Source organism: Zalophus californianus, chromosome 15 (assembly GCF_009762305.2).
Source record: "Zalophus californianus isolate mZalCal1 chromosome 15, mZalCal1.pri.v2, whole genome shotgun sequence".
NCBI classification, from domain to species: domain Eukaryota; kingdom Metazoa; phylum Chordata; class Mammalia; order Carnivora; family Otariidae; genus Zalophus; species Zalophus californianus.
In genome coordinates this window covers 39,789,720-39,803,945 of record NC_045609.1, presented here as the reverse complement: position 1 = coordinate 39,803,945, position 14,226 = coordinate 39,789,720, and the positions used below count along the sequence as shown (strand labels likewise).

Here is a 14,226-nt window from a genome sequence, read left to right as displayed (position 1 = left end):
GTTTTCATTGCTTTGGTTTCAAGAAATAACACGTTTCTGTATCTCTAGAAATCAAATTAACTCTGGCTCTGAGCCCCCACTTACCTCAAAAATGGAAAATTCAATCTCGGGTAGTACCTTCTTTGTTGGGTGGGAGGGGCAACCTGCTTTCCACCCTTAAGTTGTACAAACGCATGGCAAGCTACAGAAAATATCTGGAAGAACATATGGACATTCATGTTGATGGCCGGCATTAGGGTAACTCCTAAGCTAACTCCACATGCTTCCTTTGTGGGTAATAATATCATGCCTTCCATTTTCCCCTTAGCCGCCTGAATGTTTTCCATGGCCCTAAGGTGGTGGTGTTCAGGGAGCTTGCTTCTCCCTCTCCAGCTCCCCTATGCTGTGTTCCCTCTCTCGCTATCTCTCTCTGTCAAATAAATAAATAAATAAATAAAAATCTTTTAATAAATAAATAAATAAATCAGTCCTAGATACTTTCCAATGCAGGGGTCTAGGGAAAAGAATGTATGAAGAACAATAAAAAATTTAAAAAAAAATTTTAAAAATTAAAAAAAAGAATGTATGAAAAATTGTGAGACCATATATTCATTTTGAGAACAGGGTGAGCTTCAGGTTTCCAGATTGTACATACCTGCTTTAAGACTCTTCATCAAACTTGTTATATATTATATTAGTGAGTTACATGGATTTATTTTTTGATATTGAACCATCCTTTCATTGCTGGGATATACCCCCCTCGGTCTAGGGGCTGATACTCTCATCACATTTACTCTGTGCCAGGAACTACACTCATACTAACTCATGTGATCCACATTAACCCTATTATGTAGATGTCATTATTGTCCCCAGTTTACAAGTAAGAATACTGAGGCACATAGAGGTTAAAGCGATTTGCCAAAGGCCATGCAGCCAGTTCAAGCGCGGTCTGGGCTATGAATACACAAAGTCAGATTCCAGAGACTGTGCTATTGACCACGGATGCATGCCTAGACTTCAACTGCTGCTTTTGACTTCTGGCGCATTTGTGTCTGCTCCACATTGTTTAATTAATCTGATATTAGTGGTAGTGGGGTCATATTCTTCCCATGATTGGAAAAACCAGAAGAGGCCAGGTTAAACACACAAGCACATGTAAAGCTGCTATTCCTTTTGTAGACACAAAAGGTCTCACGGTCACACGGCCAAGCCGAATGTCCCAGGGGGCAGGATGTAGAGGACGCCGCATGCTCTAAGGCAGGCTCCACAAAGTCCCATGGCCAAGGGCACAGATGTATAATTCTATGATACGGAGAAATAAAATATCAGGAAAAATAGTCCAAACTTCTCTGGTCAGATTTGCCAAGTTTATTTATTTTATTTTTGCAAAGAACCAGTTTTTTTTAAATTGTATTATTAGCTTTATAGTTATTTCCTTATTCTAATTCATTAATTTGTTTAAATTTTTATTCTTTCTTTGCTTCTTTCTTTCTTATATTGTCTTTTTAAAAATATCAATTTGGGACATCTGGGTGGCTCAGTCGGCTCAGGTCATGATCTTAGGGTCCCGGGATCGAGTCCCGTGTCAGAGCCCACTTCTCTCTCTGCCTGCTCTGCCTGCCGCTCCCCCTGCTTGTGCTCTCTCTCTCTCACTCTTGCTCTCTCTGACAAAAATAAGTAAAATCGGGCGCCTGGGTGGCTCAGTTGGTTAGGCGACTGCCTTCGGCTCAGGTCATGATCCTGGAGTCCCGGGATCGAGTCCCGCATCGGGCTCCCTGCTCAGCAGGGAGTCTGCTTCTCCCTCTGACCCTCCCCTCTCTCATGCTCTATCTCATTCTCTCTCTCAAATAAATAAATAAAATCTTAAAAAAAAAATAAGTAAAATCTTTAAAAATAAATAAAAATAAAAATACCAATGTATCTGTTTATAGAGACAGCTGTCCTGGGAGGACTCCTTCTGAGGCTTGTAGTATCAGTCAGCTTTCATTCTGCTTATTTCCTACTGTGTTTGGTAATTTTTACAAGGGGATCTCAAACTTAGCCGATGGCCACCTGAGAAAATCCTGAGGCACCTAGCATGCATGTCCCTCTGGTGCACTAGGGTGTGACGAGCTGAGACGCTTGAAAAACTCTTTGTCATCTTGCCATAAATAGCAAAATTCGATAATCATCATCTTGGCCGAATAATAATAGTGTGTAGCGTGCTTTAAAACCCAGGCCTAGGGCGCCCGGGGGGCTCAGTTGGATAAGCGCCTGCCTTCGGCTCGGGTCATGATCCAGGGTCCTGGAATCGAGCCCCGCATCGGGCTCCCTGCTCCGCGGGGAGTCTGCTTCTCCCTCTGCCCCTCTTCCTTCTCGTGCTCTCTCTCTCTCAAATAAATAAATAAAATCTTTAAAAAAAAACAAAAAACAAAAAACCCAGGCCTTCGGCGAGGACAGACTAAAAGCACACGTCCTGAGAGGTGGATCTTTTCCCCAGCAAAGTCAAGGCTCTCTTATTGTCCCTTTCTTTGCTCATCCCTCCCTTCTCCGGCCATATTGTCTCCCCTGCTTCCCCAAGCCACTTTTCCTCTGGTCTGTAGCATAGAGGGTCCTGGTTTATGTAATTCTCTGTTTCAAACTCCCACCCTTCTGGGAAGTCCGCTCATTTGTTGCATGAGTCGGATGTTCTTTGTCCTCTGGGCCTGGGGCCCTTCACAGTTATGTCAATGGCATCAGGAAACACAGCCCTGAGAGGGGTCTTCTGTACAGGGGGCCCCAGGAATCTGGGAGGGCTGCCGAACAGGGCTTAGTGACTTCGAGTATACAGAGCGGATGACCCTCAAGAAGCCAGAACACCAATCACAAGGCAGAGTCACAGGGAAGTGGCCCCACCCCGACTCCCCACCAGGGAAAGAGCAAACCTCTCGAGCTATTTGGTAAGACTAAGTGTTTCAGAGAGTGAGTGTAAATTGGGGGAGGGCAGGAATCCAAGGTCAGGTCAGGCACATGAAAAAGGCCACTTGATGAGGCGCTGGAGATAAGAAGCAGACGCTGCTGGAAACCAGGCGCGGAGGCACCGAGGACTGGCCAACCACCTGCTCCTGCTCCTGCTCATGGTCTCCGCTCCTCCCCCACGCCCGCTCTCTCAGGTGACCCTTCCTCTGTGCCCAGCCCTGGGGTGCACCGTGGGGACAAGCCAGTGAGGCAAACACAGCTCCTGTCCTGGAGAAGTAGCTGGGAGCGTGGGCACCGATATTAGCTCTGTGGGGAGAGCAGTCAGGGAGCTGCTCTGAGGAGGCCATGCGGAAGGACCCATTCACTCAGTGACTGTTTCCAGGCACCCTTCCCAGCGGCGGTGTCTGTTTCCAGGCACCCTTCCCAGCGGCGGTGTCTGTTTCCAGGCACCCTTCCCAGCGGCGGTGTCTGTTTCCAGGCACCCTTCCCAGTGGTGGTGACTGCTTCCAGGCACCCTTCTGAGTGGGGCAGCAACAGTTGAGGACAAGATCCCTGTTCTGAAGGAGTTCTTGTTCTAAAGGAGGGCAACGGTCAATGAATGTGCAACTAAATAAACAAGACAGTTTTACAGGGATAGCTATTATAGGCAGAGAATTAAAACAGAAAGACAGGATGGAGTGGCTACTTAAAAATAAATGATAGAGGGGCGCCTGGGTGGCTCAGTCAGTTGTAAAGCGTCTGCCTTCGGCTCAGGTCATGATCCCAGGGTCCTGGGATCGAGCCCCACGTCGGGCTCCCTGCTCGGCGGGAAGCCTGCTTCTCCCTCTCCCACTCCCCCTGCTTGTGTTCCCTCTCTCGCTGTCTCTTCTCTCTGTCAAATAAATAAGTAAAAATCTTAAAAAAAAAAAAATTAAATGGTAGTGGAAAGCCCTTTCTCCAGACAGAATATTTAAACTGCAATGTGAGTGACAATAATCATGCAAAGATAGCGGCAAGCATCCTAGGGTGGAACAGCTATAGTGCAAGTACCCACATCCAGCCTTGAACTTGAATTACTACAAATACTCCCTCCCCTCTGCCTCGCCCTGGGGCATCTGCGCCTCATCCAAAGAAGACCTTTGACAAATGTTGGGAATGAGAAGGGAGGAATGAGGCGACTCAGTGTTCAATCCCTCCCAACCCCCCACCCCACCCTGAACCAGACACAAGTGGGAGCGGGGGAACCGACACAGAAGTGGGAGCCGGTACGTGTAGGCGGGCCGTGGACGTGCGCATGCTCAAACATGAGTGTGTGTTCGGTGGAATTTCTAATCATGTCTCTTCTAGAAATAAATATGTGGAGGAAAGTATTGTCTAGACGAAGACTCTGGAGAGTCAGAGGGACGGAGCTGCAGGGATGCATGGGAGGGAGCAGCAGAGGGAGGACTGCAGGCTATTCAAGGAGTGAGCGGCCCAGTGCTGGGCCACGGACCCCAGCAGTGGCGCTAGGGAGCTACCGCAGTAGACAGCGGTTCTAAGGACAGTCGTTTATTAATCTGGGGTTGAAGGCCAGTCCAGCACTGTCCCCGGTCACCAGGTTAATTGGACCTGACGTCCCTGGGCTAGAGGACCGGCTTCCTGGCCATAGCCTCCGTGCTTTGAGGAGGCCCTGGTAAGTCATTTCTGGAGGACAGAGGGAAAGGCCTGGGCCAGGGGTCCGGCAGGGGCTCGGGTGGGGTGGTCAGGCCCACTCAGGGCCTCTGTCTCCCTCTGACCTGGGGCATTTGTATCCTTGCAGGGTCCACTTGACCTTTCTGCAAATGAAAGGGTGGTCTTCTCAGCCAAAGGGAAAAATGGAAGTGGGCTGTGTCTGCCAACATGTTTAAGCCCTGACCTTGGCCTCCAGGACGATCAGGGGAAGAAGAAAGAAAGGAAAGAAAGAAAGAGAGAAAGAGAGAAAAAGAGAAAGAGAGAAAGAGAGAGAGAGAGAGAGAAAGAGAGAAATAAGAAATAAAGAAATAAAGAAATAAAGAAAGAAAGAAAGAAAGAAAGAAAGAAAGAAAAGAAAGAAAGAAAGAAAAGAAAGAAGAAGAAAGAAGAAGAAGAAAGAAAGAAGAAGAAAGAAGAAGAAGGAAGAAGAAAGAAGAAGGAAGAAAGAAGAAGGAAGAAAGAAGAGGAAGAAGAAGAAGGAAGAAGGAAGAAAGAAGAAGGAAGAAAGAAGAAGAAGAAAAAAGAAAGAAAAGAAAGAAAGAGAAGAGAAAGAAAGAAGAAGGAAGGGAGGAAGGAGGGAAGGAGGGAGGGAGGGAGGGAGAGAGAGAGAGAGAGAGAAAGAAAGAAAGAAAGAAAGAAAGAAAGAAAGAAAGAAAGAAAGAAAGAAAGAAAGAAAGAAAGAAAGAAAGAAAGAAAGAAAAAGAAAGAAAGAAAGAAAGAAAAAGAAAGAAAGAAAGAAAGAAAGAAAAGAAAAGAAAGAAAGAAAGAAAGAAAGAAAGAAAGAAAGAAAGAAAGAAAGAAAGAAAGAAAGAAAGAAAGAAAAGAAAAAAGATAGAAGAAGAAAGATGGAGAAGAATGTGATCAAGAAATTTCTCTTCCAACTCCTTACTTCTCACTGTGTCCTGGAGGAAGGGAAGGGTTAAGGCAGGTGACAGGCAGGGAAGGCAAGGGCAGAGGCAGCAGTGCGGGAGGGAAGGCCAGGGACAGGGGATGAGAGGCCAGACAGGCCCATGGGGGCTGGGCTGCCAAGCTTCTGGAAAGGGGGCCGGCTTGAGCAAAAGCTGGATGGCGATCTGACGGCTGGCTCAGGGCACGGAGCTGGGGAGGCCTCTGAGCAGCATGCAGAGGACCCTGCCAGGAGAAGGAACAAGGGCTGACAGCCTGCCAGGTCCAGCATGAACTGAAATTTCAGGAGCCTGGGTTCTGGCTGGCAAAAAATGGCTTCTCCATGGAAAATCTCAAGGCAACGGAAGGAGAAATCTGTCTCATCTGGCCAGGATCAAGGACCAAAGGAGGTTCTATTCTGAGAGTCAGAACCCTGCCTCGGGACACCCCGGGTCCTGAGCCCCCCCAGCAAGTGCCTGTCACGAAGTAGAGACTTGCTGCAAGATGACGGACAGGCTGCCAGGGAAACCACGGGGATTGATCCCAGGGACAGACATGGCCTGGAGTGAAGGACGGGCTTTTTACATGAAATGAGAGAATGGACGTCATAAACCAGGTGTCCTGCCGAGAAATGGGTCTTGTGGGACCTCAGGTTACCGCTGGAGTTCGAGTCTAACTTTAGGGCCTATTGGAAGGGGAAGAAGAGGGGAACTGGGGCTCCCTGGAACCTCAAGAAGGGAGTCAAGAAAGAGGAGCCAAAGCTCACACAGGCGATAAGCTCTCAGTCTTTCTGCCAGGCCATGGGAGCAGAGGGCTAGTTTGTGATCGCCAGACCGTGTGCGCTCTCACGCAGGGCGGGGGCGGCCTAACTTCCCGAGGCTCGAACCCACAGGGCCACTGTTGTATCACTCTTGCGTGTACGACTGTTATATTACCTGCATTTTAGCACTGAACTACCTCTACTACTTCTCGCTTGTAGCTTGGGAGTAACGCAGAGCCAAGAGCCGTGATGGTCCCCTCTGGGTCTCCTGCCCCCCAGCACAGGGTCTGGCACAGCAGAGGGGGCAGCAAAGGCTGACAAAGCAAGAGGAGACAGAATTATTTCCCCTGACTTTCTCCACCCTAAGGACCACGCTCCTGTTTTCGTCGCTTCCTGTCCTTCTGTGTGTGCTGACAACAGCCAACTCAAAAGCAGAAGCCTCGGGCGATGCCCAGAAGACATGCCCAGCAATCACCTGCGCCATCCCGGGCAGAGATGGACGAGACGAACCCAAGGGAGAAAAGGGCGAGCCAGGTACAGGACAGGCTGCTCTGACTTCCTAAATCTTTACCCCCCAGTGGAGATGATTCCCTAGAAGGGATCTAGAAGAAACAGGACGATGCTCACCTCTCATTACAGTGCGTGACCATTCACTCAGAATCATTGCTGCGAAAGGTCATTCTCTCCAAAACAGAGATGTTTCTCTGGTCCTCCAGGAGCCCACATTTCCACACAGGAATCCGCCATGTGCGGTCACTTATAGAGAGCAGATGTCCTGCCTGCTTGTTCCTGAGCTGGCCCTTAGAACAGGCTGTCCCCTGGAACGCAGGAGGATCTTTTTACTTTGGGTCACCACTGGCTCACTGGAGGTTTTCTGGGGTCAGTTTAAATCAAACTGAACTTCTGGAAGAAGAGAAGGAGCCACAGCCCCTGGGTCACTTTTCTTTCCTCTTACAACAGGGCAAGGGCTCCGGGTTTACAGGGCCCTCCAGGAAAAATGGGGCCTCCAGGAGATATCGGGGCTCCTGGGGCTTCAGGACCAAAGGGCCCCAAAGGAGACCGTGGAGATAGTTCAGGTAAGGAGCTCACCCCAGCCCAGTGTGAGCCTAGGGGACCCGGGGCTCTGGGGCCTCGAGGGCCAGCTGGGAGGTGGCCCTTTTCCTGCAGCCCCATTGGAAGATGCCCGACTGCTCCCGACCCAATATACTTGTTCGCCTGAGTGTGCCGCCCAAGTGCAGACTTCCAAACCCGGCCATCCCCTCCCCAGAGCTCTGTGGGAGACAGGCCCCAGCTCCTCCTCAGCGGACACAGTCTGCGTTTGTCTCCAGGCTGGGAGGGAACGGTGATGTCCTCTCAGGCGCCAGCTTCGTGTCTATTGTCAAAAGAGTGGCATGAAAATGGCTGGTTTCCTAGGACCCCTGAATCGTAGGGAACGTCATGGCAACTTCATTCAGGGTCAAAGGAAGTAAATTCAGTCACAACAAAAGTAAAATGATGGCCTCTTGTTAATATTCGCCAGCTGGCCCATCAGATTGATAAGTTTGCCTGGATAAGAAATGAAAGAGAATGGTCAAGGAAAATTTTCAAAAAGGAGAATCATGAGTTGGGCTTTTTCTTATAAATAGTTATAATATTGCAACATTTAAGCAGTATGTGAACAAAAAGGTCCAGAGTCACAAAAAAAATAAGTTATTTTTTATTATTATTAGTTCAGAGTTAATAGTTTACAAGAGCTAATAAGTGAATCTCAGAAGGCAGAAATCCAGAGGTTTTCTTCCTTTGGCTTCGTTTTGGTTTCTTGTTTTTCTAGAATAAGCATACTCTTCAGTGAGCTCTTCCCCCCCCCACCCCGCCTTTGGCAAAATACTTCCCTCTCCAATCGAGGGTCTTCTCATTAAATGACCTTCCTCCTATTGCTTCGCAGTTGCTGAGACGAAGCTGGCTAACCTAGAGAGGGAGGTAAGGAGTCTGAAATCAGAACTGGACCACGTCAAAAAGTGTAAGCTTGTTTCCTGCCCCCCCGTGTGTTCTTGGCTCTCACCATTTTCTTGTGTGCTCTAGGTTTCGGGGAGGGTGGTCGAGGACTAACAATTATGAACACTTACCGTATCCCGTGGCCTGTGCTGGGTCAGCCTTCTCTCACAGTATGCTTCCATTCAATCCTCTCACTGGCCTTATTTGTGAGGATTAGACCCATTTCATTTGCAGGTGAGGAAAAATCAGTCCGGGAAGTGTAGATAATTCACTCACGGTCCCACAGCTAGGAAGTAGCAGAGGAAGGATTGCATGTGAAGGTCTAATGCTTCCAGAATCTTGGCTCGCTCTTTGGCAACCCCGGGTCTCCAATGGCTCTCCATCCACGCCTGGTGCCCAAGACTGGCAGGGTGGCCCGAGCATGTTTCCCTCCGTCCCCCTGTACTGGGCCAGTTTGTAACAGATATTTGTCTCCAGGGTGGGATCTTCCAGGAGGGCGTGAGCTTTCTGCCAGGGACTTGCTCTACAGCTGAAGAGGGCTTCCTGACTAGGATCTGACCTGGTGATTGAGCATGGGGCTATTTTTCAGAGTCCTGAATTCCCAGAGCAGGGCTTTTCCCCCTAGTGTCCTGGGCTGAGCTCCAAGCCCAGTCAAACCCTCCCATCCATTGTGATTTCAGTGCAAACATTCTCCTTGGGCAAAAAGACTGGGAAGAAGCTCTACATGACCAATGGTGAAACAATGCCTTTTTCCAAAGTGAAGGCTCTGTGTGCCGAGCTCCAGGGCACTGTGGCCACCCCTAAGAATGCCGAGGAGAACGAAGCCATCCAGAATGTGGCCAAGAACTTGGCCTTCCTGGGCATCACGGACGAGGTGACTGAAGGCCAGTTTATGTATGTGACAAGGAGGGAGGCTGACCTACAGCAACTGGAAGACAAATGAGCCTAACGACCATGACTCCGGGGAGGACTGTGTGACCATCCTCGAGGACGGGCTCTGGAATGACATTTCCTGCCACTCCTCCTTCCTGGCCGTCTGTGAATTCCCAGCCTGAGGAGGCAGCTTCCTCAGCCCTCTCCTGGCCTTCCTTCTGTGTCCCCTGTGGCTCTGAAAGGGAATTCATGGCCCCCCTAATGTTGACTCATTCCTTCATGGGGATGGGAGGGAAATAAAGGGGAAGTGTGTGTGGGATGAGGAAGCAAAGAGAAGTTGACAGTGGGCCTCGAGGGTTTCTGGTCCTTCCTAAGAGCGCAGCAGCAGGTCAGAGTCGGCCATGGAAAGGGCAAAGTCAACCCCCTCTTTCCTCAGTGAGGACCCCACGGCCCACCAGAGGGACCAGTGGAGGGCCAGTCTGTGTCAGGGCAGTAGACCTCAGCCTCCAGGAGATGCAGTTCCTTCTCCCCTGCGTGTTGCCACTACTGGATGCCAACGTCTCCTGCCCTCTGTGCCTGCCCATGGCTAGCCCAGCCCGGTCTGTGATGTGGGTGCTGTTAGAGTTATCTACGAGCTGCGCCCGGAAGCCTTGCCCCACCAGACTGGAACATCCAGTAGTATCCCCCGTGGGTAACGAGGCTTCGTGCCAAGAGTCCCCTTACCCTGCGCAAGTGCTCATGGCCTCCCTATCATCACTAGGGTGATCTTGAGGACAAAGAGCAGCCTTTCCCTCCTGCATACTTTGGGGACACTGATTTGATATCGTGACGTATGCCAGCATCACAGAGGAGGCAATGCTCAGGTGGGTTGTGTCTGTCTCCACGGAGCCCGTCTCAGTCCCTCCACGTTCCGCATCCCCTTCCTTCTGGGACACCCTCGTCCCAGCCTGTCAAATGATCTAGCATCATTCAAATTATGGATGTCACCCCGTCCGATTACGCAGCAGCATCCGGTCAGGAGATAAAACCTCCCTCTGAGCAGGGTTCTATTGCCATGTTGGCCAGCAACCCTGCTCATGACCAGGGATGGTTTCCGGGAACCCCAGAGTAAGTGGAGCTGAGATTATACAGAGCCCATGTGGCAAACTGGGGGAGGAAAGTGAATTCCAGCTTCAAGCGTATGCCATTCACAAAATGAGATTAGAAAATATTTCATGAAACTAACTTTGTGTGCTTTGTTAGTTTTCTTTGCGTCAAAATTATCAGAGAGAACACTTCATATTCAGGAAACGTTTGATGAGTATTCGTGGAATGGGTATGGGCGAAGAATCCCCCAACAGAGGAGTGGGTTGGATATGAGAGGTGAATATACGGTAGAGTTCTCTCCCTGGCCAGTTCCTGCCGCAGGACGGTCGGGGCAGGGGGAAGCGCCGGGCGGGGACGTGCTGGTGGCCTTGGCACTGGCAGGGGGACGGTGACAGGACCTATGTCCGTGGCCTCTAACGCACCCAGACTGTCCTGTCACTGAAACTTCAGTGTGGTTTGTCTCCAGGCACTGTCCCTGGGAGCAATGAGAAGAGTATTTTTGTGATGTCGAGCAGAACAGTTCTGTTTTCAGGGCAAATCCACACAGCTTACCAAAGAGATGGGGAAACTGCTATGGTGTAGAGGCACATATGGAGCCCTAGGTTATGGCACATAGAAAAAGGGAAGACCAGAAACTTTTTAGAAGGAAAGAAGATACACATACAACAGCCCCGAACAAGAGAATTTCCATCAACCAGCACGAAAGTTACACCTGAATTTTCTCGTAGCCAAGACAAAAATGAGGAAACAGACAGATGGGGCACCTGGGTGGCTCAGTCAGTTAAGCGTCTGCCTTCAGCTCAGGTCGTGATCCTGGGGTCCTGGGATCAAGTCCCCATCGGGCTCCCTGCTCAGCAATGAGTTTGCTTCTCCCTCTCACTGTGTGATCTCTCTCTCTCTCACTCTCAAATAAAAATCTTTAAAAACAGAAAAGGAAACAGATAAGCACTATGCAATTCCATCTGATTTGCATAAGGGGGTGGGGTCGTGTGCAACCTTCATTTATACTGTGCATAAAGGACAGTATCTTTAGCTGTGAAGTGGTAGAAGTTACAATCATGTATTTCATGTGGATGGCTTCCCAGGATGTACGGATTGTCTCCTAAGTCAGGGAAACATAGGAAAAATCCATAGGACAAGCTCAGATTCTTCCATTCCCCCTTCAGGAGGGGGAATTCTTTGCTTGTTCTTCCCTGATCTAGAACCTGATCATCTTTTCAGAGCTCCTCTCTCTAAATGAATCCCCTAGATGCCGTTCTTCACTCAATCTGGAACTGAGGCCCCCGCCTCCCTGCACCATATCAGCAAACAGTGGGGCACTGTGCAAGTTAGCTCCGGAGGAGGTAGAGCTGATCTACAGACACAGGATTCTCATCAGAGTCCAAAGATAGAAACTGAAGTTCCTCCAGGCTTCCCAGGACCTGGAACAAGAGGGTAATTATGGATTCACAGTCTCTCTCCCTCTCTCAAGGGCTAAGGGCAGTCAGTTTCCTTTCCTAAGGGGCATGCAATGATTGACATCTCTTGCACAGGGGATGAAATGGAGTGGGGTGCTCCAAGGACAAGACCTTAGGGGCCCCAGGGACACATTCCTCTTGAGCCCTGTTGTTTGTTCTGATGCAATAGGAGTCTCTGACATAGCATTCCCCAGGTTGGTTTTTTTGGACCAGGAACTGGGAGACATACCCAAGCTCTAGTCTTCCTTTGCTGCCTCTTGCAAAGAGTAACCTGAAGGTCATGCCTCCGAGCGTTCCTGAAAAGGAAGCTGGTGTTCAGACTACTGTGGGGCTGGGGCCCTGACTCTGGGGTCATGCCCAGGAGAAGAACAAGGCCTGGGTCTCTGTGTGCTTTGTTAGGGCTGGAAGAGAGGCGGCTTGGTGGGCGGAAAGTTCAGGATTTGGAAGAGGGAGCCTGCGGTTCGAGGTTAGCTCCCTGACTAATGCACTGAGTGGCATGTCGGCTCTCTGGGCCTCAGTCTCCCTATCTGTAAATTGGTCTGTAATGGCTTCTTCCTTTGAAAGTTGTATGAATCAAAGGTTACATAAAGATTCAGATCTGCAGGGCCCATTTCACGAGCAAAGCTGCAGGATTTGAGAACTGTTTTCAGTTGTTGTTACCTGTCAATCAATTTTGTGCAAACAAATTGTGGCCTGAACACTTACCACCTATTTCTTGAGTCCATAAAAAGCCAGTATGAGTAAGTTAGAAGGGCAACCATGCCCTGTTCTCAAAATGGGAACTTCAAATTTAAATTATGTGTGGAAGTCAGCAGTCTCCTGTGGAGGCGTAGACGCAGCCAGTGTAACCGTAATTTGCCCCCTGGGCCAGAATGAAAAGAACTGCCAAAGCTCACAACATTCAAGGCCTAGGCTTCACCCTGAGTATGGGTACTGAAATTGCATGGCCTTGTTTCTGCAGGACGATCTTTCTTCGGAGTCCTATCGTTCTGCCGTTCTCACTTTTAGTCATGCCCCAAGCCAGCGGAGGGGAACTTGGGGTACCAGCTGAAGGCCCAGCTTTCACATTCCTCAAATCACCATCCTGCCTGAGACCCATGCTGCCTCCCTTCTCTGTGACTGTCAGAGATCGACCAGCACCAGGGGTCAGTCAGACCGTGGGTCATGGAGAGAGCCTCTGACCTGGAATGTTGTTTGCTCATGACTTAACCGCTCTGTGGTTTGGAACCTGCCAGGAATCAGGGACTTTCTTCTCATTAGCCGGGAAAGATTGAATGTCACTGTGGGGCCTGGCCTTGGAGATGTTGGGAAGTGGATTTTGCAAACCGATGTTGCCCTGTGACCCTGAGTGGCTAATGGAGCGCTGGGAAGGTGGGAGGAGCTCTGGGCTCGGATTCTGGGAAGGAGTGCTCCCCACCCCGGCAGCAACCTGTGTGGGGGGGAGATAGTGTCTCCAACTGCAGACCAGTGGTTTGTCCAGGCAAACACATGTGTCATGCTCTGAAGAGGTGGGATGTGAGTCGCCACTTAAGGGCTAAACCAACGCCTTGGGCTTAGCTGGGTCCCTGCTAACCCAAGGGCTGGTGTGCTCTGTCCTGGACGGCAGAGATTTTGTGCCCCCTCATGCAGCTCTTCAGAGTAGGGCCCAGGAGAACTGCCTGGAATGCTTGACAAAATCATAGGCTCTCAGCCCCACCCTGGATCCAGTGAGTCAAAACTTCCAAAATCTGTCATTTTCTCCAGATCCTGAGGCAATCCACATGAAACCACTGGCCCGAGAAATACAGTCACTCTGGGGCTTTCTGCCGGCATATCACCTCCACAGGGAGGCCTAGAGCCAGAAGCCAGGGCTTCTCCATTCCCTGTAAGCCCTTCATGAGGTGAAGCAGGTCCCACTTAACTCCATATTGTCAGAGACCAAATCATCTCCCTCAGTGATCAATGTCCTGCTAGTGAAAATAACTGCTTCCCTATGCATTTCCAGGGTCCTACTTTCCAGGGTGTGACTTCAGGGAGCGGGTCTGGGCCTGGAACAGCTCTGGGCAGCCTCCGAGAAGGTGAGGCATGGGGCAGGTGAGACTCTGGGTACATGGAATTGTGTGTACATGGATTTGGGGGTATTTATACGTATTTTTGTGCATGTGTGAGTGTTTGAGTGTCTGTATGGAAGCCAACAGACCCAGTGTTTTAAAGTCCCAGCACCCTGCTCTGAGGGAGCTCAGCCTCAGACTTCCCCTGCAGCCTGTGTCCAGGCCTCTCTCTGTACACCCCTTGCCGAGGACCCATGGCTTGGGGGGGGGGGGGGTTCCAAGTGCTCTGGGTGAGGTGTGTGGGTGCTCAGTCATGGACAAAAGGGTCCACGAGGGGCCCTGAGCTGTACCCCAAGAGAGACTGTCCGGGTGCTAATGGGCTCTTCCTCCCCCGCCTCAACCCCGGTCACCATTACAATGCTCCATGTTATTTTCTTGTTAGCAATTCTAGTCACTTGGAATCTTCTTGACCATTTACTTGTTCAAGTTAGATCTGTGAAGCAAAGCCATTAAGAAGACTCTGGAGCCAGACGGCCTGGATTCAAACCCTGGTCCT

General features: G+C 50.0%; 1 protein-coding gene across 1 annotated transcript; it reads left to right on the top strand.

Annotated features, from left to right (window-relative positions):
- Positions 1–5,348: 5,348 nt before the first annotated feature.
- On the top strand, positions 5,349–10,304 carry MBL2 (mannose binding lectin 2). Its single transcript, XM_027587934.2, is given in 6 exon segments — positions 5,349–6,106; positions 6,618–6,784; positions 7,211–7,326; positions 8,175–8,249; positions 8,905–9,128; positions 9,130–10,304. Coding segments are annotated over 6 exon segments (750 nt in total). The 5' UTR covers positions 5,349–6,088; the 3' UTR covers positions 9,280–10,304.
- The last annotated feature ends 3,922 nt before the right edge of the window (positions 10,305–14,226 follow it).